Source organism: Tachysurus vachellii, chromosome 16 (assembly GCF_030014155.1).
Source record: "Tachysurus vachellii isolate PV-2020 chromosome 16, HZAU_Pvac_v1, whole genome shotgun sequence".
NCBI classification, from domain to species: domain Eukaryota; kingdom Metazoa; phylum Chordata; class Actinopteri; order Siluriformes; family Bagridae; genus Tachysurus; species Tachysurus vachellii.
Window position 1 is genome coordinate 17,300,683 of NC_083475.1, and position 27,546 is coordinate 17,328,228.

The 27,546-nt window shown below is 41.0% G+C and overlaps 1 protein-coding gene across 5 annotated transcripts in view; it reads left to right on the forward strand.

Moving 5' to 3' along the window:
- Positions 1-8,650: 8,650 nt before the first annotated feature.
- Positions 8,651-27,546, forward strand: part of sbf1 (SET binding factor 1) — a 58,751-nt gene continuing 39,855 nt past the window's right edge. For 4 of the 5 annotated variants that reach the window (XM_060890075.1, XM_060890076.1, XM_060890077.1 and 1 more), the window contains exon 1: positions 8,651-8,883. In XM_060890075.1, coding sequence (XP_060746058.1) covers positions 8,829-8,883 — 55 coding nt within the window. In that variant the 5' untranslated portion in view covers positions 8,651-8,828. The remainder of the gene's footprint in view (positions 8,884-27,546) is intronic. The other variant, XM_060890078.1, reaches the window with a different exon arrangement.

Consider the following 27,546-nt stretch of genomic DNA (forward strand, 5'->3'; position numbering starts at 1 on the left):
TTCTTCTTCTTCTTCTTCTTCTTCTTCTTCTTCTTCTTCTTCTTCTTCTTCTTCTATAACAGTAAATTAATAAGCACATATATGGTAGATGTATGAGAGTGTGTGTGTGTGCCCTGTGATGGGTTGGCACTCCATCCAGGGTGTATCCTGCCTTGATGCCCGATGACGCCTGAGACAGGCACAGGCTCCCCGTGACCCGAGTTAGTTCGGATAAGCGGTAGAAGATGAATGAATGAATGAATATATGGTAGATGTGATGTTCTCATGTTAATAAAATGTTTAATTAACATACATTCTATACTCCTAACATTCATTCTAGCACCGTTACATATGTATGAGAGAAATTACAATAAAATCCTGTTAGACTTGAGACTATTTAAGTATTTTGGCTAGTTACCGTATATTGGTAATGAAGGACGATGAAATAAAATTTCTTCAGAATTTTATCTGTTTGCACAAACAAGTTCCAAATTTCTGGACAGTTGACTCAAAGAATATAATAAATTAAATTTCTATAACTCTAATCAAAGAAATTCTGGATTCTTCTACAAGTGTAGAAGTAAATGGATGTGATTAGCAGTCCAGGTTGTTTCGATCCGTGTCAGATGAAAACTTATCACCTGTTGTTGCATAAAAGGTTAATAGTACAGACTCTGTTAGACGCTTGCACGTGATGTCTCAAGCTGGTTTTATTGAGGCTGTTTTCAGAGCCAATTTACTGGCTCTGGGAATCAAATAGATCGTTTGAATGATTACAGGTCAGAAATAAAAAAGATATTTTGTGCATTTGAGCTACAGTTTTTCAAAATATAACTTACAAGCAGGTTTAAGATATAAAAAAAAGTACTACCTTTAAAGTACTTTACTGTATATACAGTATATACTATACTGTATGTGTACTGTACTGTCTTTGGCTTGTACTTTAGACTGGAAGGTTGTTCAGAAGACTAATGCACCAAAGGGTCAAGCAGGAAACACTAGTATACACTGGTATACACCGGTATAAAGCACAATCAAGCTCAAGAATCATGTTTATCAATCATAAATGAGTAATGATTGTGAAACACTTTCCTCAGCAATGATCTAGCAGAATATTTGCAGACTATATTTACTATAGCTTCATAGCACCATTCAACAGGGTCTTTATCAGGGTCTGGAAAACACCTGACTGTTTGTTATCTTCTGGCACATAGAGATGTGGTTTCACTTTCACAAACTCTAATGGTTAACCCTAGTGGAGTAGAGTTTTATAGTGCAGAAGCAGAAAAGTATTTGACTTTTGTGTGCTGCCCCCTAGTGAAACATCAATCCTCTTATACTGCATGAAGGACGTTTGAAAAAGCAAACAGGATGCTCCCATGTGGGATAAAAGCTTAGGTTATGATCAGAGTGGGAAAAAACACAATTTCACAACAAGCTCCATGAACTAGGGTCAGTCTTTGACTTCCTTCTTACTGATAGGATGGCGAAGCAAATTCCCATCAAACATCAATCTGTCTTTTTGATCTTGAGCTTATGACTTAGGACAAACACATAAATTCTGTTTAGATAAATCTAAGGCTGTTTCCTTTAACACAGCAATTAGGAAGGCAATAAAAAGACGTTAAGGAGAGATGTTATAGGGAAATAATCTGCATTATCCAATGACGGATAAGCTAAAGAAACTTTCCAATTGGTAGCTCAACACCTTAACCGGTAGGCTACTACCACATATAAACATATTAGAATGATCTAGTTTACCTCTCTCTCTCTCTCTCTCTCTCTCTCTCTCTCTCTCTCTCTCTCTCTCTCTCACACACACACACACCCACACACACACCTCCTATCCGAGAATCCCTGCTTAACCACATTAACAACTCAGTTTCCTTTTCTTTCATTCCACTTAGAACATTAGTTTTCTATAAATAAAAAAAAATGCTTAATACACCAAATTTTTTGATGAACACTTTATATCATTTATAAAATTCCTGGTTGTATTACCTGTCAATGGGACATGCATCTAACTTCAACCCAGTCACGATCAGCCGGTTCCTCCTTCTTGGCAAAGCGACTCTTAGGATTACTCATTTAATTTCTCTTGGCATGCTTTTCTTTAGGTGTTAAACACATTTTCATTGATCACACAGTTCCCTCTGTAAGTTACCTGTAAATTACCTTTAGTTATGTATGAATGGGTGTGTGAACGTGTGTATAATCCCGCCTTGCACACAGTGTTCCTGAGATCAGGATCACCTCCAATCTGGGCCATGAGCAATAAATAATACATATAAATAAATCAAAACAAAAACCCGTGTGACCTTTTTTACGTGTTCTAAAATCACAAAGTGACAGATGATATTGCCGTGACATCTCAGCGATAATTATTCATTCAAATATTAAACTTAGTCCTGTATAGCTGCTTTGCGACAATGTCCATTTACTGTATAAAAGCGCCCTAGAAATAAAACTGATTTGATTGGATTTTAATATGACTTTTGCTCTCTCTTTGTTTTAAAAACAAATATTTTTTTTACAATGACGTAGCATAAAGTTTATTTATGTGGCTCTGAATCAAGTTCACCATGACAGCCTGCGCTCAGGTTTCATTAGATGGGTTCATGTTACCACAAGACCAGGTATGAGTGCTTTCAGAAACCAACCACAGACCTCTGTGTGTGTGTGTGTGTGTGTGTGTGTGTGTGTGTGTGTGTGTGTGTGTGTGTGTGTGTGTGTGTGTGTGTGTGTGTGGTTGGGCAATCTGGTTGGGCAGTTGGTTCTGGGTGTGACTGCCTGGGCACAATAACTGGGTTTCTGGAACTTACGAGCAATGAATGGATCTGGGGACATAAGACTCTGTATAAAAGCGGCTCAGATGAACAGTCGACATAAAAGATGAATGAGGATGAATTTTGTAAATCAAGACTCATCAGGAACTAGTGTAACTGGCATTAAAGGGTTTGAAAATGAGGCCATTTTGTATGCCTCCTTTCAAGGGGTGTGTGAGACATTTAACATGCCTCCTTTCACTTTATCATGATTCATACGCTTTAGAGATGTTTCCCTTCATCCTGTCAAGCCAATTTTAAACGCAAAAGTTTTCACAAACCACAATGATGCTTGGTTCTAATTAAGGTTAGACACCCTCAAGCAAGACGTGATGCTTCAGACGGTGTTTGAGGTGAAAACACAAAAAGTATCATTGTCCGTGGAGCTTATATTTACAGCACACAAAGAGTTCATGCAGACATGTTGCTTTTGGATATGGGTGGGGAAAGCAGGTGAAGCAAGTTCGGTGGGAAACTCAAGCCTTCACTTGACTCAGGCTCAGGAAATAGTAAAGTACTACGGATTACACTAAACTAAACTGAAGTCTCTACATGTGTATTAAAATAATGCTCTGCTGAAATAATGAACAGACATCAGCATGAGTAGGAATGTCTGAGAAAAATGTGAACGCTCTGCAAGCTTTGATGCATCCTGATCATCATTTGCGGTAAGGTAGAAAGGTACCACCATGAAAGATGAGCAATGATTTTCACCGAGCATGCAGACCTCTTCCTGTCTATTGGTGTGTCGACAGGATGTCATGTGACTTTTGTATCCGGACAGACAGCACCATGCTTTGTGCTCCCAATTTGCTGCGTGCACTTAATCACACACACACACACACACACATACTATCTTACATTAGTAAACAGACATAAACATCACCTTGACAGCTGCCCACCAAACAACCCATAGCTCATCCTGTGACAGCCTAGCTGAGTTAGTGCTTTTATCGCAGAGTTTAAACTTATACAAAGATTAATGTAATGTAAAAAAAACTATAATAATCCATAAGATACACACACACACACACAGGCGAGGTACTACCATCAAATCAAATCTATTACGTTAATTGAAGTAAAATCACGCATTGTCACGTCATGTCAAGTTACAGCAAATAAAAGCAAATACATCTGAAACAAGTCACATCAACTGAAGTCAAATCAAGTCATGCCACATCATGTCAAGGCATTGGACTTTGTCAAGTCAAGCAAGTCAGATCAAGTCAAATTAAATGAATTTAATTAAACTGAAGTCAATTCAAATCATATTAGGGGGTCAAGGGAATGACAATATTTCAAGTCAATGTAAGCTCAAGTCAAGGTTAAGCCAAGTCAATTCTGGTTAATTATAATTAACAAGTAAACAAAATCAGGTTCATAATAAAAGTTTTCAGTGAGCATATAATAAATACAGAGTGTGCATGAGAGTGACTACAAATCTTCTCTAATCTATTCACCGGGAGGTTATTTAACTGGAAAAGCAGATGCAGTGATGCACTAGGAAAACTTTCCATTAGGAGCAGGATGGAAAAAAGCAAATATATAAGATTTGGAAGATTGTGGGATGATTTTATATGTTGGTGAAGCAGTGGGTCGTCTCACAGCTCCAGGTTTCCTCTGGGTTCTCTGGTTTCCTCCCAACTCCCAAAACACAGAATTACTGTAGGTTGACTCAGAGGTGGGAGTAAGTCACACATGTGCAAGTCACAAGTAAGTCTCAAGTCTTAACCTTCAAGTCTCAAGCAAGTCCGAGTCATTTTTTGTGAGAGTCAAGTCAAGTCAAGTCAAGTCATAGCTTTATGTCAAGCAAGTCAAGTCAAGTCGTAGCTTGAGTCAAGCAAGTCACTGGCAAGTCATACAGATGTTTGATGATTTAACTAAATGTATATATTAAACAAAGTTATAACTACAGTATTTATGGACTATGAGAGTTTTATTTGCAACAAAAATGATTATATGCATTTATTTTTAAAAGGTGTCCACATACAGGTGAGTTGTAAATACAATAAAAATCTAAAAATGAATAAAAATCAAAACTACAAAGAATAAGATGTAAATGTAATTGAAATAAGGCCAACATAAAAGCATGAAAAGTTTCAATATGCCTCAAACATGGCAGAAGACCATAAGCATATATAAAAAAGTACAATGGTTTCTATGCAACCAAATGGCATTTTTTGTACAGGCATTCACCTTTTAATGGGACATGAACACATCCTTAAATTAGATCCTTCCTTTTTAACAACAGAATAACAACAACAATCAATCACGTCAACCAAAAAATGTAAATTATTGAATCCCACAAACCTTGAAGTGAATTAACTATGGGGGAGAGAGAGAGGGAGAGAGAGAGAGAGAGAGAGAGAGAGAGAGAGAGAGAGAGAGAGAGATGATTGAAGTGAGTGTAATTTATTAAAGGGATAGTTCACCTAAAAATGAAAATTCTGTTATCATTTTCTCGCCCTCATGATGTTACAAACCTGTATAGATTTCTTTGTTTTGATGAACACACATGTAGATATTTTGAGGAATGTTTGTAACCAAACCATTTATGAGCCCCATTCACTTCTATAGTGGGAAAAAAGAATACTGTAGAAGTGAATGGGGCTCATGAAGGGTTTAGTTATAAACATTCCTCAAAATATCTTCCTCCGTGTTCATCTAAACAAAGAAATGTGTACAGGTTTGTAACATCATGAGGGTGAGAAAATGATGAAAGATTTTTATTTTTTATTTTTGGGTGAACTGTCCCTTTAAATTGAATGTGTGTGCGTGTGCATGCGAGACATGAATATGACTGTGCTTGCAACTCTCAAGTTTTTTTATTTTTTTTATTTTTATATATGTGCATCCCCATAAACGATCCATACGCTTTTCACTCAAAGCCTAACACTGAAGACCAATTACAAGTGCTATTGCAAAACAGCTGACATTCCCAACCATTTACACTACATTGTGCATGCAAAAAAATTTACTTTGATAGAACTTTGTCATTCAATTGTGAGCGATGTGGTCGCATTCTGCTGTTCTTCTCTTCTCCATCTCGCACAAAATCCCGGTACCTGAACTTAATTATTTTTGGTGTAGCTCCTTCCATGTTTCGTCACGACTGTTAAGGTTTATTAGTTAGTGCGCGCGCTCCCTCTGCTTGCCTGCTGCGTCACGTGGTTAGATTACGTTCTTGCGTGCGTTTAAAAACAGATTTAAAAACAAGATAAAACAAAAAAAACAAGTTATTTCGAGTCATTTAACTCAAGTCCGAGTCAAGTCTCAAGTCATGAATGTCAAGTCAAAGTCAAGTCGAGTCTTTTTTTAATATTTGCCAAGCAAGTCTCAAGTCTCAAATGTGCGACTTAAGTCCGACTCGAGTCAAGTCATATGACTCGAGTCCCCCATCTCTGGGTTGACTAACTGGTGATTTTGAACTGGTCAGAAATCAAGTGCCATTATAAGAATTTAGTGACTAACATCCACCTGGATGGATTATTGTTAACATTAATGAAAACTCTCATTATTACTGATAAAGGTATACTATTTGTATTTTAATGAAAATTTTATTTTCACTTATTCAATCAAAGAAATTTATGAACAGAGATGCGTATGCATACAGTCCTCTTGTCCTCTTTCCTTTAAAAGCTTGCAGGTGCAGGAATAAAAGCTGGCACCGCACCAGTATAAGCTCCTGAGGGGAACTGGATATGGCAACCATCCAGCTGTATGCAAGACTTCATTACTTGCCAATACTTTTTCCCAAGGTAGTGCAGGAAACCCGATCATGGGTTGTGCTTTGTTAGACTGGAAAAGCATCTCACATCTTTATCCTTCTTTTTTCATTCTGTCTGAATAATTTCCTTATCTTTAATTAAACTTTGTGGGCCATTGCACATCCCAGAGAGAGCCTCGTTCTTCTTCTGTTTCCGTCGTGAAATCGGACAAGCCCCTGGAAGATGTCTCTCGTCCAGTGGCTTTTTACGTTGTATTGTAATGCAATAAGTGTTTGTTGTCTGTGGGGTTACGTGGGGTATTAGATTACGCTCGAATTGCCATCCCAGGCTCTGTGCTACTGTGCTGACAAACAAACCAAAGCTAGTGAAAGTAAACACAAATACACTGCTTGAGGTCAGTGCATGGTGCATTGAGGAATGTTTGCAATCATGGCGTGATAAGTACATTGGGTCAAAAGACCTTCTACACAGGAAGTGTTGGAATTCTTTCAGAAGTGTCTGACAGACAAGGACGCAAGACTCTTATTCGAGGGATATCCGGAGGGGAGTTTCAGCCTTTTCCTCCCTCGGCAAGACTCCTATGTAAAGCATTTGTGGTACTTGCTTTGACTAGGTTTCCAGAGAATGAAACCAAGCATGGCACAAGATGGAGCTGCTGGTATGTGTGTGTGTGTGTGTGTGTGTGTGTGTGTGTGTGTGTGTGTGTGTGTGTGTGTGTGTGTGTGTGTGTGTGTCTAAAGTCTACTCTGGGCGTTACACCCTTATGTAACAGTGAAAGCAGATACCAGCAGCACTTTAAGTAGATGTTTAAACTGCAAAGCTGGTATGTATCATATGACATGTAGAGTGTAGATTTTGTGTCAACATGTATTTCTGACTCGTATTTACACTTGGGACTGATTTAGCCTGGCTAATTTCCCTATTCACATTAGAAAGGGTGATCTGATTGCCTCTTCCACAAACATTGACAGATTTGCATGAAGTGTGTGCATAATTGTGCAGAATAAACACATCTAGCATCATAATACAAGGGGAAATATCAAAGCTGTAATCGATAATGCACAGGATAATACACTGAAATCAATGTGCAGACCCTGGAAACCCAAGACATTTCAGATACTGTATATACCAATATAGTTACACAAAGTCTACAAAGCCTGAAGTCACAGTGTTGTTCTTTCTTCTTGGTTTTGTGTAGACAAACACCAAACTGCCAAAAATTCAGCTTTTATAGCAGTCAGAGTTGATGTTTAACTAATCTTGTGCATTTTAAAACTGATACTTCTAATTAAGGAGGGTGTACTTATTTTTTCCAACCTGAAATGTTTCCTTTTTTGGGGGGAAAAATACTTCATGTCGACATGCATATATTTTTATACACTGCAAAAAAAATGACAGCAAGTTTCTTCCTGTGAGTGAGAAAGCTTGCTAATGCAGTATGTCCACCTCGTGTTGTATTGCTTTGCTCAGACTTACCAAAGTGGAAGATTTTTTAGATTAAACTGTCTTCAGCGACTTCATCCTTGTTCACATGCCTTTCCTCACCTAGATTTATTCCTCCTACACAAGTGATACTATTTCAAGTGATGATTGTGTTCCAGTGTGCACATGATGTTGTTGATCCTTCGCACCTTTTGAAATAATTGTTTTCTCTATATTACTATATGCCTAAAAAATCCCTGTATTTGTTCCAAAGCATCATTGGTAGAACTGATATAGTTTTAAGAATATAGAGTTCTCACAGACAAAATGGATTTGTTTAAGGTTTTTATTCGATTTACACACTTTCTACATTCATTTATAATAATTGTTGATTTGACTATTGACATTTTAGTTTTTACTGTGTACTAATTTGAAAATGCTTTTGCTTTTTTCAAGTAATGTGTACAACAAGAACAATAACAAATAATAATGACAATAATAATAATAATAATAATAATAAAATAATAATAATAACATAACAATAATAATGATTATCGTGATTATTATTATTATTATTATTATTATTATTATTATTATTATTATTATGTAATTATTATTATTTCATGACCTAACATTATGAATCAGAATAAGGCTGCTGGTTCACTTCTGTCATGCTTCCTGTGAGTGTTACTGCGCATGCGCACGTGAAGCGGCTGTCAGGGCACGGCTCGGCTACAGTATGGCGGTGAGCTGCTGCTGGAAGGATGCTGCTGTCGCCCAGCCTGCTGTTTGTGCTGCTTTCAGAATGTGAACGGAATATTTACCTCGCACGGAAAGTGGACAACAATAAAGGCCCGTAGCCACGGAATCCAGGATGGCCAGGCTTGCGGATTATTTCGTCGTGATCGGCTACGATCTCGATAAGAGGGGTGAGTGTGTGTGTGTGTGTGTGTGTGTGTGTGTGTGTGCGCGCGCGCGTGTGTGTGTGCGTGCGTGTGTGAGGGAGGGAGAGAGAGAGAGAGAGAGAGAGAGAGAGAGAGACTATTTTTCCTTCCTCGATAAGCTACACTGTTACGCTGCTATGCTAACTATGTAACTGTGACTGAGTCCCAAATCGCCCCTTACTCCCTGTACAAGCTCACTATTTAGGGTGTGTGGTCGACTCCTATGTGCACTTTCTAGTGCCCTAGGTTTAGCTTGTGAAGGGATTTGGGACAGGGTTAGCATATAGCATAAGGGAGGGGAAGGCGGGCTGTGGGACTGGACGTAACGGCCCGGGACAGAACCTCGTCCCACAGCAGCTGATTCATCCTCAGGCGCCTCGTTTAACTCTGGACCGCGGATGTCAGAGAGGCCTTTGGGTCTCAGAAAGGAGAGTTTTTTGAAATCTTGATAACAAACTTGTCTGGAAATGACTTTGTAGAGATGAGAAACGTTTAAAAAGTCTTTGACATGAACGAAGGAAGCTTCGTGACTTCGGAAACGTGCTGTATGATTTCACAAAAAATTCACAAACCCGGGTTTATCAATCCCGCTATAGTGCAAACGTGCAACATAAATAACCCGGGATCGATTCTGTGCAGTGAATTCAGGGCTTCACTAACGCTGTCAAGTTAACACGGTCTTGTTGAAAAGAACCATTTGCAATTCGGAGTTAATTAGATTAAAGGCTGCTGTTGTATAAAAACATCTTGATTTTCTTGCTGTTATTGTCGTTCAGGAGGGAATTTGGACCCTGTGGCCTCGATTCGGTCCTTACAACCGCCCTAATAAGCATTCAATTATTCATCCTGAGATGTAAATTGAAGCCACTTCCACTTCTAGTTTATTTATATCCACGCTTTGTGTCTATATCTTATTTATGACTTTACTGCAACTGGAAGTCACAGCGATAATAACAACCTAGCAGGTTTTCTCTTACCTCTCCTGTATGAAAGTATATGGCTTAAGCTTGTGGCAGGATGTTACACGGCCTTGCCTTCCTGTTTCTAGTCGACAGCCTTGTTTCCACACAGACCGCATCACATCATCTGCACAGCAGACTTTTGGGGGTGTACAAGGCAAGGTGTCATGAAAGAAGAAAACAGTCCCGATTTCACTTCTAGTTCACTCAGGGGACGTTCCCGGAATAGTAATCTGTGGTGCCGAGAAATCAGGCCTTCCGTAGTAAAAGTGGGCACAGCACATGATGTTAGGAATTCTTTTTTGTTTGGTGTGTGCTGGAGGATAACTTGGAGAAAGTGTGCGTCCGTGTGTGTGTCTGTGTATGTGTGTGTATGTGTGTGTGAACGAATAACAAGCGATGGTGTCCTGAAGTTTGTCACCTCTCTCTATGTGTTGCACCTTTTTTTGACACCTGACCTGTTTCAATCCTTTTAAAAATTGATCAGCTTGCTTTAAGGCAGTTTGTGTCTGTGTAAATATTTCAGACAACATACGACGCAATCACACCCTGTACATCAGACGTGTTAAATCTGACCCCAGTAGTGATGTAATGTTTTAGGTCAGCACCAGCGATAGACACGAATTAAAACACATCAGCATGAGCTGTTGTTGGAAATTAATCAGCGACAGGAAGAGCATTAACCGATCAGATGCGTTTTATCTTGTTTACACCACAGCGGTTTGGTGTCCTAATGTTTTTTTTCTTTTTCTCTCTTTATTTTCTTTCTCTAGTAATTAATAGTTTAAAAAAAACAACAAAAAAAAATCTTTTCATGTTACAGAGAAACAGAAAAAATAGAAATAAACTTAGTTTTTTAAAAATAGCATCCTGCTTTTAATCATTTTGTCTTTACTGTACTAGATTATATTAGAATTTACTATACAACTTCTTTTACAATCTGCTATACAGCTCACTTATAAATAGCTGTTACCATAGAAACGGAATAGTGTTCAGAATTGGATGCTCAGAACCGGGCTACCGGGCGTCGATTCTGTATGAGAGGGCAAAAAAAATCAAGATGTCCAACGACACTTCGGTGAACGAGTCATTTTACAGGCGTCTTTTAAATTGGCTCACGGTGTGTGATTTATTTTTGTTTTCCACCATTTGTCAAAGCCTTTATATCGCATTAGGTGCGTTAGATGTCGTCATTTGCCATCGACTGGGAAACGGCTTGTACTTCCTGTTAGTGTAAAAAACCCTTAGTCTTACATTTAACACAATACGATCCTTGTACGCTAGACGCTAGTGCATCGCGTGGTGCATAGCGTCAGAGCATCGTGCGTAGTAGTTGATTTGAGCAAAAAAAAAAATCTGTTTCTGTTGACTAATTATATACAGAAATATCGTAATTAATATACTTGAATATGTTCCCTGCAAAATAGGGCAAAACATTTGCAAAAAAAAAAAAGATCGCAAAAATTCCAATATTTATAGCTATGATCGTTTCGAGTCTCGAATCGGTGCGTCATTTTTCAACGTCATCGAACGTGTGTTAAAGTGTTGCTTCATCAGTTTTCTGGTGTGTGTGACATCAGAGGAATGTGTCATGCAGACAGCAGACGAGAGACACGCTTGTTTTTCCTGAGAGGAACCATGTGCTCGGTTTGTGTGTCCCAATACTCTGTGTGCGTGTTAGCGCTTACTCAGTGTCTCTCATACCAGAATCTGCGTTCGTCCACGTCGTGCTCGAGTGCTGTGTCTGTAAAACTGTGTCAGGGTGGAGTGTGTAAATGTTGTGAAACTACAACATTGTTCGTACCTCCGTTCTCCATCTTCAGGAACAGAATAGGATTGTCTGAACGAGGGGCTCGCAAACAGGAAGTGAGAGAGTGGGCCCTGGGGAACGGAGAGTTAAGCAAGCCTCGACATTGTCCCTGTAACCATCGGGACGGTTCGGGTGGAGACCCAAGAAGGAAAAAAAAACACACTGAGGCGAGCCTGGAAGAAAGCGTAAAAAGCCTATTGGGGTTTTTGGTAGTGCTCTTGCCCCACCCTGACCTCCTCCTCCTCCTTCTCCTCCTCCTCTCTTCCTTCATAAAGGCTCTGAACAGACGAGGCCTGAATAATGATAATAAGGACAATAGTCATCCAGAGCTTTTATTCTTTCCCAGGCCACTCCTGCTGCTTCAGTGTTTGGGTTTTGTCCTGAGCAGGTTTAGACTACTTTTTCAGCCACGTTTACCAGTTTGACACCGGAATAATAATTTTATTGACTACTCGCTTGGGTGGCAGACTTCCAGACACAATCTCCTAGGCCACGCTTCCTCAGACTTTCTTGCAGCAAGGAGTGAATGGACGAGAAAGAGAGAGAGAAAGAGATGTGTGGCATGATTATGGGGTCCGTGCTGCGTTGCCATGGTACTCGGGTCTCTCTGACGGCACCCGCTCCGGCCTGCAGCGGATGGACGAGGCTGTTCGCATCTGCCAGCCGTCTGCTAGATGAATGCTCCTTATTCATGAGGAAGAACAGGGCACTGGACGATGGCCTTGTTCTGAGAACGGATGGCACACACACACACACACACACACACACACACACACACACACAGAGTGGCTAGTTATAAGCTGCATAAAGCTTATTTGAAGACCCACTTCCATTAAACAGTCCCAGAAAAATGAACCCAAAATCAAGCACTTTCAAAATCTTAAGACGTGTCGCATGACGTCATCACAACGTGTATCAAATTGAAATATTTTGTCACATACGTAAAAATACACGCTATGACATAAAAATAAAAGCATAAGGAAGGAAAGAGATAATATCTATAAAATCTATAGATATTTCTATAGATAAAATCTATAGAAAGTACAAAGACAGTAATTACATGTGTCTTCATGTGTGAAAAATCACGTGTTTGTAATTTCACCAATTGAAGGAAAAAAAAAAAAAAAAAACAACATAAATTACATGAGAAATTTTGGTTACACTGATTACCTCAAAAAAACCTCAAAATTCTGGAGGGACTGATCATCAGCCAGGGTCAGTTGCTGGGTCGGTGGTCAGTTGCACTGCCACAGGTGGACCAGGTGAAAGACAGACAGTTCACGGCCTCAACGCTTTCATGGTTTTCCCTGGAATTTAGACTATGTGCTTTTTTCCCCATTCCCTTCCCTTCCCTTCCCTTCCCCCAGAGCCCTCAGGGGACACACTGATAGTCCAGTTCTCACCCATGACCACTTTATGGGGCTGTATGTGTCCGTGTCCAAATGCTCTCAGCACCGTGCTCTTCCATGTCTGCGGATTCGTCCGTCCTGAACCGAACCTTGTCAGTCCTCTACACGTCAAGATCTAACTGGAATAAAACCCCACACCGTGTGGCACGAATCGCATCCTGATTACGAATCCTGACCGGCGAGCCCGACTCTCCGAATCTCCTGAACACGATCAAAACACAGACCAGATGAAACCCGAATGGAAAAATCAAGCTGAACGAAATCACATGGTTGGTTTTGTTGTAACTCCATCTCTTTGTACTATTAGCTTTTCCGCTTCGCCGTCATGCTTTTTAACTTCTTCGCTAAACACCGATGATGTTCTTTCTCTCACTCGGATTCGGTGTCCTCCTCCACCACACTGTAGGATGTTAAGTACAAGGCCAAGTGTTTTATTTTATTTTTATCCAAGAGTGTGATCTGAGGAAAAAAACGCAGTGTAAAAGGAATTTGTTTCCGATTGCGGGCGACTTTTACTATCTTTAGAAGCAGAAGCTAAAGGGCCACTAGTCATTCTTAAGCAGCGTTTATTTCTGTCCATCTGCATGAGGTTATAGAAGTTCTGGATCCGAACGAGAGGCTGTTTAGACGTCTTGACTTTAGAGAAAAGCGAAAACTGTCCTTCCTAGTGTTGAGCAGGTAAACAATATCAGTGGCTGGTAAATCAGTGGTTATGTGCTGGTGTAGCCGTGTCACGACTTATTCGTCACCTACAGGCATTTCTACCATTGGAGTTATACACACTTTCATCACATCCTGCTGACTTGTTTCTGCTTGTTTCCTCTTGTTCAGTAATGTCAAAGACAAAAGCTATTTGAGTGATAGATACAGAGATGGAGTTAGAGTTAGGGTAATAACATGTAATAAACTTTCTGTGGCAGAGATCGATGCATTGTGCTTTTGAGGCTTGTAATCTTCTGTCAATCACCTGGATTCGTGTAGTGCAGCGTTGCCTCGGTTATGAGTTATAAGTGTGGGACAAATGAGTATGTGTCCAAATGACTGACCGTCTGATTGTTTGTCTGTTGACTGTCTGAATAGCCGATTGATTGTCTGGTGATCAGTCCGATAGTTGTTCAGTCAGTCAGACACTCATGATTCATAACTGAGGCAATGCTGCACTACATAAAATTACCTGACTGAAAAACTGAGCGTCTAAGTGAACGAACAACTGACTGTTTAGCTGATTGACTTGGTGACTAACTGACTGTCTGATTAGCTAACTGATTGACTGATCGTCTCATAGACTGCTTGAGAATGTGAATGAACAACTGACTGATTTTCTGACATAATGACTGTCTACTTAATGACTGTCTAATGACAGGTGACGACTGACTGTCCTATTGTCTGTCAGACGGTCTGACAGTCTGATTGTCTGAACTGCTGTCTGACAGACTGATAGTCTGAACTTCTAACTGTCTGAAAGTCTGATTTTCTGACAGTCTGATTGTCTGAACTGCTGTCTGATTGTCTGAACGTCTAACTGTCTGACAGTCTGATTGTCTGAACTGCTGTCTGACAGTCTGATTGTCTGAACTGCTGTCTGACAGTCTGATTGTCTGAACTGCTGTCTGACAGTCTGATTGTCTGAACTGCTGTCTGAAAGTCTGATTGTCTGAACTGCTGTCTGAAAGTCTGATTGTCTGAACTGCTGTCTGAAAGTCTGATTGTCTGAACTGCTGTCTGACAGTCTGATTGTCTGAACTGCTGTCTGACAGTCTGATTGTCTGAACTGCTGTCTGAAAGTCTGATTGTCTGAACTGCTGTCTGAAAGTCTGATTGTCTGAACTGCTGTCTGACAGTCTGATTGTCTGAACTGCTGTCTGACAGTCTGATTGTCTGAACTGCTGTCTGACAGTCTGATTGTCTGAACTTCTAACTGTCTGACAGTCTGATTTTCTGACAGTCTGATTGTCTGAACTGCTGTCTGACAGTCTGATTGTCTGAACTTCTAACTGTCTGACAGTCTGATTTTCTGACAGTCTGATAGTCTGAACTGCTGTCTGACAGTCTGATAGTCTGAACTGCTGTCTGACTGATTAACTGATCTACTTGAGTAAGTGACTAAGAGTCTGATTGACTGTCTGATTGTCTCATAGACTGACTGGCAGATTAGCTAATTGTCTGATCATCTGCCTGACTGACTGAGTTAGTGTCTCAACAACTGACTGAGCAAATGTCTGGCTGTAACATGTGACTGGCTGACCTGAGTCAGTGACTGAGTGTCTGTCTGTCTGATGTTCTGACTGAGTGACTCTCTGAGCGTCTGGCCGTGATGTTTGATGCTATTTAAAGGAGAAGCTCTAATACAGTTCTGCATTTTAGCACTGAAATGATTCCTGTTGTATTTTGCTCTTAACATTATGTCTTTAAATAGTCATCAGGAATAACATCCTCCCTAAACCATCACGTCTGTCCATCAGTGTGAATTCAGTCGTCTTTTAGAGCGCGATAGTGTTTATTTTTTTCTTGTCGGTTTCCTTCAGTATCTCAGTATAAAGACTTAATGTCTGGAGTATATTCACCTAACAGTTGATTATGGAGATTTTTGTATATTCTGTCTTTTTTTTTTTTTTTCCTCGTCCACTGTGAAAGTTGTAAAAAGAAGCGCTGACTGGAAAATCGGTCGCAATAGTTGATGATTAATTCGCTTTAAACCGCGTGAGACAAGCTTTAAGGACGATTACGAATGCTGACTAGTTTTCTGCCACTGTGTTATTGACTCCTGTCCTGTGGGAAAATGTAAGAAAACAAACACACACACACACACACACACACCATCACTCCGAGTGTTAAAGATCCAAGGAGTTTTTTTTTAGACTTTTTCTGAACTCCAGTAAACGGAAATATTGGGTGTTTATTGCTTTTCTATTGTTTTTCCATTTCCTGAAGCTCACCACTGTTCTCAAGCCGTTGGCTCCGTCTCAAACGCTAGAGTACGTCGGACAAAAACTCCACCAGAATCATTTTCTCGGTTGCGCTTTCAGAACATTGTCTGCTGCGCGTCCAGGCAGTGCCCTTTGACCTTGAGTGGTACGCGAGGCGGAGCAGACGGATCACGCTCGTATTGGCAAAAAGTGAAACTATCAGGATATAAAATGTGCAAGGCGACATAAGGGTTGCGTAAAGCAGTGAAACACTATGATAAGATAGTGAAGGTCACCTTTAGCTAGTTTCTGCGATTCAAATCTAACAAGTTGCAAAAGTAATGACCCCCTTAAAGAAAATAAGGAAAAATACCGAAAGGTTAAATGCAATTTTTATTTTTATTTTTATACCAACCAGTTAATTTTTAAAATTAGGAAAGGATTTATATACACAGAAATTGATTAGAGTTTAGTTTAGATAATAAGAACGAAAGTGGCAAAGGTTTTGGCACCCATACGGGTGTTCAATAAAATGCGCATCAAGTCTTAAGACAAAGTTGCTTTTAAACAAATGTGTACAGTCTTTCTGTTAGTTAACCACATGATAGGATTTAAGCTGTTTATATATAAAAACTCAAGTGAAACATGAAGAACACGAACGTGAAGAAATGAACAGTTACATGTACAAAGGTGGGGAAATGTGGACATTTCACACACTTCTAACCTTGACTTCTGTTTTCTCTTAAATTAATAAAGAACCTAGTGGTGCTGTGGCCTGTTTAGTGTGTGTTCATATTGTACAGGAAGGATGTGAGTTTATTGAAGAGGTCTATTTTGAACCAAGAAAACGCCACTCACTCTGTCATACCGAACAACAGCGAGAGCACTTTGGCAGATTCAAGCAGCTGTATAACCACTCAGAGAGCCAGGGTAGGATGACGAGGAGGCTGAAGGGAGGGTGGTTTAGGGCTTATGAGGGGACGCTGGGGAAACAGATGTAGAAAAACAGCCAATGCAAGAATGATGATGGGGATGATATGGGGTGGATGGGGGTGATGGGAGGTTATAGGTGGGCAATTGAAATGTTTTTGGGGGATGAGGGAGAGTAATGGGGGACTGATGATACAAGGGGTGGTGTGGAGACTGATGGGGGGTTTAACTGGGTAGCTGATGGGATGCACTGGGGAGACTGATGGGTAAATCGTGGCCTGATAGTTATGAAGGGCTGATGGGAATACTGATGGGGGACTGAAAGAGGTCACAGGGTGGCTGATGGGGAGACTGATAGGGCTGAGGGGTGATAACGGGTTTGGTGACTGGGTCGGCCAATGGGCTGGGCCAATTAGTGGTGATGGGGGCTGAAGGGGATACCGGTAGGGTGCAGAAAGAGGGTGATGATGGACTTGATAGTGTGTTATGAGAAAGCTGGAGAGCAATGTAGAGGCTAATGAGGAGACTGGGGTGTGCTGGGAGGTAGATAGGGTGCTGGGAGGGATTAGTCAGGTTCAAGGTCAGAACTTGGGGAAAATGTGTGGGCTGTGGGGGGGCTGATGGAGAGGCTTGATCTGGAGGCTTGGTGAGTTGATGGACGGTCTGATGTGGTGCTGACAGTTACTGAGAGTTGGATCTCTTCCTTTTTCTCAACCGGCTCTGCTTTTAATCATAATGAGAGCCGTAGGACTGCAAGCAGCTTTCAGGATACAACAGCGCAGTTGCTGTCTCTTTACTGTGTGTGTGAGTGAGAGAGCGTGAGTGAGAGAGAGAGAAAGAAAGGACACATTCTTTCAGAAACACTCTCACTGTGTCCAGATACTCATAAATATGTATGTACCTTTATGGCATGTTGCTTGTACTTTAGCCATTTTCCAAAGAAGTATGTTTCATGCAGCTGAACAGAAATGTATTTCTGATAGGAGAAAAGCTGTTCTTCATCACTGTTACGCTACTGAGTCCAAGCTAGATAATGTAGCCAGCTAATGCAATTCATTTAATTGAACTAGCTACCATTATGCTGAAATAGATGAACGTGTGTAATCTCAGGACATAAAACATAAAAAGAGGATCAGTTCTATGCTGTGATCGTTTAATCCTTTGTGTTCGGCTATTTAACTGGAACGTCAGGTCGTATCTTATCTCCATCATCACACGCTGTTGAAAATGTAAATATTTGTTTATATATGAAAGTATATAAGACTTGTGTATATTCACTGTGGGCTTATCAGCTCGGTGTTGTTATATAACCTGAGCGACAGATTGAGTTTCCTGTGGCTCTGATCATCAGGAAGTTGTATCCAACGGAGCATGACGCTTCATGACTGAAGACTAGCTGTTCTTTTTATATACCAAAGCTGAAGAATTTACGCACCGATCTTAATGATGCATCAGAGGAGTTTCAGTTTGAAACCACACCTGACCAGACGGACTAGTTCCTCATCCTCTATGTTCATGTGATTTAAATGGGAAGCCATGTGTTAACAAATAAATACCGTTTTTTAACAGGTTTTGAGGTGAGAGGGAAAAACCCTGCTGGAATAGGAACAAACCCAGCGACTGCATTTTTATGAGAATCGGTAGCTCTTGAGTTCAAATCCCAGGACCACCAATTTGCCACTGCTGGGACTTTGAGCAAGGTCCTTAATCATTAACTGTTTTACTTGTATCAATGAGATGAGTAGGAAATCACGAGGAACCTTAGAATTGTGATGACCCACCCGAGACCCTGAGTCAGAATTCTGACTCGAGGAGGTGTTTTCCTTCGTCATTCTTAGAAGGAGATCAGAAATGACCAGTTTCAACCTTGGATTGAATGCAGCATTATTATTTTCAGTCAAGTAATCAATAATAGTGCTGGTTATGGATGGAATTAATGAGGACATGAAGCTAGTGGGTGCAAGTGTTGAGGATGCAGAAGATGGGGATAGGTGGAGAGAGATGATTCGCTGTGCCGACCCCTGAAGGGAAAAGCTGAAAGAAGAAGAAGAAGAATCAAAAATAGTGCTGGTTAATTTGTGTTAATTACAAAAGGATGCTCAGAACTACCAGATTTAGTGAGAGTGTTTTCTTGCACACTCCAATACCATTGGACTGAAACCATGCGTAATATACCGTCGTCCTGTTGTGCTGCTGACGACGGGAGTATTGATGGCGTCGTTTCTCTTATGGCTTTGGATGGGAGTAGAGTCTAACCCATGTTTGTGATCAGGGCATTGCTGCACGCTTGCTGTGAAGCTTCCTCAGAGCAAAAATGGGTGCGTGGCCAGTCATATGTAAGTGAAGATCCATCCATCTATTTTCTGTACCACGTATCCTACACAGGTAAACTGGAGCTTATCCCAACGGATGCCTTCAAAAGGTGCCGAACCATAACAGGGCAATTCTCTTAAGCACACACACCCTACTCACAGGCTACTGACAATTTAATGATGTCAATCAGCCTACAACACATTTCTTCAGACTGGAGGAGGAAACCAGAGAACCTGGAGGAAACCCCCAAAGCATGGAAACTTCACACCATGGTAGTGGGATTCAAAGCCCCAACCCTGAGGTGTGAGACAAGTGTGTTAACCAACCAACCTCACACCTCCATTCTAAGATGTTTCAGAGAAAGAAGCTTTGTTGCTCTGCTCTGACATCAGACACCTCTGTTTATTTTTGTCTATCTTCAAGCCACATGCACAGCAGACATTTATATCGTCAATCATAAAGGTGAGGTGCACGATGTTTGAAAGCCAATGTTGACATTTGAAATCACCTAAACAAACACGCCTAACCCAAATGGGCGTCACCCCTGTTTTGATAGCTCCGCCCCACACATATATACACAACCCAGGCAACTATTATGGCAGAACCTGCTGGGGCGGCTGGCAGAGGGGATATTTTTTAGCAATAAATGAACTCAATGAGTAATACTATGGTAATACAAATGTGATTTTGTAGTACTGTGTGTTGTACCGTGAAAGGTTTAGCTCCGTTTCACGCTGAAGTCGACGTTCAACACCTAGAACCCGAGGCAGAGGTAACGGCAGAGGCTAATGTCAGACATGCGCACTGAACACTCTCTCCGCCGCATATTGACAAGACACATCCCTTTCTGCTAATTGGCTACACGTTTGTTTTGTTAGTCGGCCCGAGTCATTTTTCAAACATCGTGCACCCCAACTTTAATAGCCACCCCGATAATCGGAATCTTTCGACAATTCCTGATACGACACGCAGGAAGTATCGGAACACAAATGAGGACCAGAAGCTGCTGCAGAGAACCGAAAGCTCCAAACTCGATCACCTGTCAGGTTCATTTTAAGGTTTTAACCGCTTTAAAACCTGAGTAACTCTCTGATACCGTCGTGTTCCTCATTGCTGAGATCAACACAAGGACCTTGTGATGTCCATCTCTGTGATGACTTCAAAATGATAATCATCTGCCTGCAGTTTCACTTCAGCTGCTGTACGGCGAGCGGAGTCGTGTGGTCTACGTGTCTCTCTCAGATCTCCCTGTAGGGATAGTTCCTCAGCGTTCATATGACTCATTAGCACACACCAGACCCGAGCGTATGCTCTTTAACCTAATTTTCATAACCCTTATTCAGCTATGGAGCGTTAAAGCTCCTGCAGCTTCTGAGAATTTCACTTTGCAATAAAAGTCACTCCTAAGCAAAAGGTTTGGAGCAAGGTAAAGATTCCCCCAGATTGAGACTGATTTTCTGTTAAGTACGGTTTCAGGAAGTGAGAATGCAGGATCAGGCTGGTGTTCGGACCGAGAACATCTGAGTGAGTCTGTCTGTCTGTCTGTCTATCTGTCTATCTATCTATCTATCTATCTCACATTACAGTGACTATGAATAGGATAAATAAGTTATTTTGTAAATGCGTTGTACAAAAACGAAGGATATACACTCATCATCCACTTAATTATACAGCTGCACATTGTCTGGTGATCTAATCATCCATTCATATACACCATATAGTGAATATTATACCCAGTGTCACTTATCATTTGTATAAAGGAAGAAATCACTCAGCCTTAAGGGACAACGGAGATATGATTAAAATTCTACAAACGTCCAAAATGAGGTTAAAACTCTAGAGCTGTCCTGAGCTCGGTGAACTCTGTTCTCTTCGTTTTAGCCTGTAGGATATTTCTTGTGAGAGAGAGAGTGAGTGAGTGAGAGCGAGCGAGAGACAGGGAGAGAAACATTTGCATGCTTTGTGCATTAGCAGGAATCTTAAGAGTAGCCAGGCGTCCTGCCAGCTCGGCAGCAATATTAGCTGAAGTGGAGTGAAAATGAAAGCTTGCGTCCTAGAGTGCTGGGAACAGGGTCTGATTTTGGGATTAAAGGAGATAAAAAAGAAAATGAGAGGAAATGGTCAAGAGGAAGATGAAGGATGATGGTTGACCAGAGTCCACTTGTTTGTTATTGTTCCAGCATTCATCGCTGCCCCTCTACACTAAGTCATTAATAAAAAGACAAGCAAAGCAGCCTTTGACAGAAAGCATCCAGTGTCCAGTCTCAACTCTCACGCTTATCTTCAGCTTCACCATCTTCAGCTATCAGCTTCTATCTTCATTCTTCACCATCTTCAGTTAAACTCAGCCATGAGCTGTTTCCATGATCATATTTAGCACTGCACTGCTTCTCACTGGATGTTTTTTGTTTTCTGCACAACCTCTAGACAGTAAAGGAAAATCACATAAGATCAGCAGGTTCTTATCTTCAAGCCAGTCCATCTGGAATCAGCAATCATGCCACGTCATTGAGCTCACAGTTTCTGGTGTTTAACATGAACATTGTTTTGTATATATGGGAGTTTGGACACAGCTAAATTGGTAGATCATTGGTTAAAACCGTGGGCTACTTATCAGAAGGTTATGAGTTCAAATCCCATCTCTGCCAAGTTGCAACTAAGAGGAATGCAAGTCAGCCTGAATAAAGGTTTAGGGTCTAACACGATTCCTACATTTTCTCTCAATGTTCACAGAAGCGAGTGAGATCCGTGTCATTGACCCAGCACTGGGACAGCGTGGAATTTCCTCCCTTCGAGCTCTGGCTCGAACCCATGAAGCCAGGGTCCTTACTCTAGCAGATTTCTCAGTTATATTTTTATAAAACACTGATGTCTCCATGCAAATGACTCATCTCAGATTCTGGAGCAGTCCGGCCCCTAAACACTCATCCGTCATTCCACATCTGCTGGGACTCACAGCTGGCATCGATTCCTCTTTCATTCTGTCTTCATTTGGATGTGTTCCAGCTCAACTTTCTCTGGCAGGCACAAAATAATCTTCTCACTGGTCATGGTGTGAGTTTTGGCGTACGGATTCGGTTGTTATTCCCACACGTCCAGAATCCGAACTCGAGGGAATTCCCAAGTTCAGTCATGGATTAAATATGACAGTGATTATGTACAGTGTGTTTTTTTTTTTTTACTGTTGTAGAGAGATTTCCACATCAGCATCAGACCATAAGGTGCTGAATGTGACAAAAAAACAAAACAAAATGGGAAGTTTTGCAGGAAGATAATGAATGTTAGAGTCTAAAAGAGTAGATGTGTCCAAGAATCACTCCAAGTGCTTGTAAAAACAACACTTAGCTCCAAGATAAAATATACTTTGCGGCAAAAGTTTTTAAACATTTGCTTTACTTTTTATTTCGTTTCCACAAACTGTTTCCACAAACAACACTGCGGCTACTATTACTGCTGCTACCGCAACTGCTTCTTCTATCACTGCTACTGCTAACACTGCTACTGCTAACACTGCTACTGCTAACACTGCTACTGCTAACACTACTACTGCTAACACTGCTACTGCTAACACTACTACTGCTAACACTGCTACTGCTAACACTGCTACTGCTAACACTGCTACTGCTAACACTGCTACTGCTAACACTACTACTGCTAACACTGCTACTGCTAACACTACTACTGCTAACACTGCTACTGCTAACACTACTACTGCTAACACTGCTACTGCTAACACTACTACTGCTAACACTGCTACTGCTAACACTACTACTGCTAACACTGCTACTGCTAACACTGCTACTGCTAACACTGCTACTGCTAACACTACTACTGCTAACACTGCTACTGCTAAAACTACTACTGCTAACACTGCTACTGCTAACACTGCTACTGCTAACACTGCTACTGCTAACACTACTACTGCTAACACTGCTACTGCTAACACTGCTACTGCTAACACTACTACTGCTAACACTGCTACTGCTAAAACTACTACTGCTAACACTGCTACTGCTAACACTGCTACTGCTAACACTGCTACTGCTAACACTACTACTGCTAACACTGCTACTGCTAACACTACTACTGCTAACACTACTACTGCTAACACTGCTACTGCTAACACTACTACTGCTAACAACACTACTACTGTTACTGCTGCTACCGCAACTACTTCTTCTATCACTGCTACTGCTAACACTGCTACTGCTAACACTGCTACTGCTAACACTACTACTGCTAACACTGCTACTGCTAACACTACTACTGCTAACACTACTACTGCTAACACTGCTACTGCTAACACTACTACTGCTAACAACACTACTACTGTTACTGCTGCTACCGCAACTACTTCTTCTATCACTGCTACTGCTAACACTGCTACTGCTAACACTGCTACTGCTAACACTACTGCTGCTAACACTACTGCTGCTAACACTACTGCTGCTAACACTACTGCTGCTAACACTGCAACTGCTAACACTGCTGCTGCTAACACTACTGCTGCTAACACTACTGCTGCTAACACTACTGCTGCTAACACTACTACTACTAACACTACTACTGCTAATAACACTACTATTGTTACTGTTGCTTCTTCTACTACTGCTACTGCTAACATTGCTACTGCTAACGCTACTGCTAACACTACTGCTGCTAACACTACTACTGCTAACACTACTGCTGCTAACACTACTACTGCTGCTACTAACAGTACTGCTGCTAACACTACTACTGCTAACACTACTGCTAACATTATTACTGTTACTACTGCTAACACTACTACTGCTAACACTACTACTGCTAACACTACTACTAACACTACTGCTAACACTACTACTAACACTACTCCTGCTAACACTACTAACACTACAACTAACACTGCTACTACTAACACTGCTATTGTTACTGCTACTTGTACTGCTATTGCTACAACGTCTTCTACTACTGTTTCTGTAGTGATGAGGTAACCTAGTGGTTAAGGTGTTGTACTACAGATCAGAAGGTCATGAGTTTGAGCAAGGACCTTAAACCCTCAATTGCTCAGCTGTAGATAAAATTGTATGTCGCGTCTGCCGAATGCCATAAATATAGTAATGTACTATTGTTACTGTTGCTACTGCTACTACTACTACTACTTTTCTGACTGCTACTTTTGTCATTACTACTTGTACAATGTGTGAGGATGTGTGTGAGGATTATGAGGAGTATGAGAGGTGACTGTGGTGAGGAAAAACTCCCCTGGATGGTAAAGGAAGAAACCTTGAGAGGAACCAGACTTAAAGTGGAACCTCATCCTCATTTGGGTGACACTGGAGGGTGGGATTATAAATATACAATCCGAAAAACGTATTAATAAGGAGGTTGTTGTCCTCAAATGCCCCTTTTCCACCAAAAAGAACCGGGTGCTGGTTCAGAGCTGGTGCTGGTTCAAAGTTGGTTCCACCTGCGAACCTTCTAAGAACCGGTTTGCCTTTCCACCGGCTAGAGAGCCGTCACAGAGCCGGGTCTGACGTCACTGTATACGTGTCACGTGTCCCAGCAACGTTAGCGCAGCAGCGGCAAACACAAACTCATCAACAATGGCGGATGTTGCTTTACTGTTAATGCTCATGGCTTTGTGAACCTACATTAACATCCAAACGCGGCGAATCCAACGTGTACGTGCAGCTCCATGTAATCTGTATAAACGGAGGTTGTAATCGAGAAAGTACATAACGTTATTTTATTATTAACACAGAAAAAAGTTAGCCTTAGCATGTAGCTAACTACTATCATGTGTGCTGATAATGTATCATATCGCGGTAAAGTAAAAGTGTATTAAACATTAGTATACTTAAGGTACATTATCAAATGCGCTAACAGTAGCCCCGCCCACATCCCCTGACACAAGCGGTTCTTAAGTCTAGACCAGCAACGTTTTGGTGCTACTTAAGAACCACTTTTCCTGGTTCAGAGCCGGTGCTTTGGCTGTCGAAACAGAAAGAACTGGTTCTAAATTAGGCTCTGGCTCCGAACCAGCACTCAAACTGCCTCGGTGGAAAAGGGGCTAAAGACCACATGGAGTTGCCAACTCCTCTTAGTATGTCCAAATACTTTATGAAGCAGAGTCCAACTGGATCTGCTGCATCTCTAGATGCCTCAGGATCCTCACAAGATTGGCCTCATCTCAGTGAAGGTCCAAAATCTTCATGATACGGAAGACAATCGGTGCTGGTACAATTTCTGGATGCTTCAGGATAGGTAGAAAGAAGCAGTGGAGAGGAATTAGTGTAGCATAATAGTTATGGAAGAAGTGAACTAATAAAGTCACCTTCTTCACTTGATGTTCACTAATTAGTCCGTTATCTCTTATCCATAGTGAGAAGCTTCCTTTATAGTGTTCTGTTTCTCAGGGTTCTTTCCTCATTTACTGTACCTTTAAGAGTTCAGATATTATTTCTGCTCAGCGTAACGTCTTTGGGGACGTGTAATAACCACTCGCACGTCTCGGTGACAGGCTGCACTTCCGTTGCCGATTTGTGTGACTGAACACTTTACAGCATGTCTGAATCATGCTTGAGTAAATAACGCTTGATCGGGGGATTTCACGGGACGGGGTGAGACACGACACGTATGTGTGTGTTTGTACGTGCCACAGGTTTTAAATCAAATCTACATACCATTTCATTCACTAAGGTCGATTTGGTGTGTGTGTGTGTGAGAGAGAGAGAGAGAGAGAGAGAGAGAGAAAGTCCTGTGCAGTGACCACACCCAGCTTACTTCACTCACTGTAACAAATTCAGACTGGTGCAGAGAGCTTTAGCTGTGTAAAAGCATACACACACACACACACACACACACACACACACACACACACACACACACACACACACACACACACTGTTCCTTCACATACAGTGCAGGCCTCTCTGTCAGAACTATACTCAGTAACAGACTCTACACTGTGAGGCAAAAAGAGAAATGTACAGCCCAGTGCAAAAGTTTGTGCACCCCATGTTTCGAGTGAGCGCTTTTTTTTTATAATACGCTGTTGTGTCCTGCAACAAGAGAGTAAGATAGATAGTTGAAGGCAGTTATTAAAGCACAAGATAGAGATATTTATATCATATTCAGATAGGAGAGCACAAACTTTTGATGCTACGTGAAAGGAACATCAATGAAATCTAACACACCAACTTCATATTATTCTAGACGATCATGTCCAGACTTCATGTTTACATTAGCAAACATTGCACTCCGTTTCATTCTTTCTTTTTGTTTCAATGAGAAACAGCAGCAGCAAATTTTTCTTAATGACATGAATTAATTAATTAATTAAAAGAATTACAATCTGATTGTAAGCAAACTATTATAATGTTCAAAATATGGAGAGAAAAAAGACGAATTCAAAAACAGAAATAAATCCACACATTGATTATTTGTATTACTTTTACAGCCTTTAGCAGACACCCTTTTCCTGAGTGACCTACATTTTTATTTTATACAAAGCAGTAGCACCTTGGTGACCCTGGGATTCGAACTCACGACCTTCCCTTATATTATTAGTAATGTACATTCAGTTATACTTGGTATAGCCTCCTTTTGCTCTCAAAACAGCTTCCATTCATCATGGCATGAAGACATGGAGACTTTCCATTGAGATCCTGCTCCATGCTGATTCACCGTCATGCTGTGAAACACTAGTTGTTCCACATCGCAAAGGTTTTCTACTGGATTGTGATGGAAAGGTGACTGAAGAACACTGAACTTGTTCTGTTTATGATTCCGGTTTGAGACGAAGTGGAAGAAACCATTAAAAGACGGTAAATTGTTGTCATGTACGGATGCACCCCATCTGCAACACTCAAATATCAAACACTGTGGCATGTGAGTGATGATTGATTCGTATTAACAGAGATAAAGTGTGTCATGAATACATTCTCCACAAGCCTGGAGTGTTCCCACAAGGCACATCAGGTTCATGGATCCATCCATCTTCAAATTCTAAACATACCATCGTTCAGAAACCGAGAGTCATCAGATCATCAGGCTTAGTTTTTATCGGGGAGCCTGTAGGCACAGGAACTGCAGCTTCAGCTTCCTGTTCTTTTGTTCTGACAGGAGAAGAACCCGCTGTGGTCTACATGTGTTGTAGATCATCAGCCGCGAAGTTCTCCATTTTGTGCATTCTGACATGCGTTTCTTCTCATCACAGCTGTAGAGCATGCTTATTCGAGTTGATTAAAAAGGCAGCTCCGTCTGCACGACTGCTGCTCATGAAATGTTCTTTCTTCACCGGACCATTAAACACTAGAGACTGTCATGTGAGAAAATCC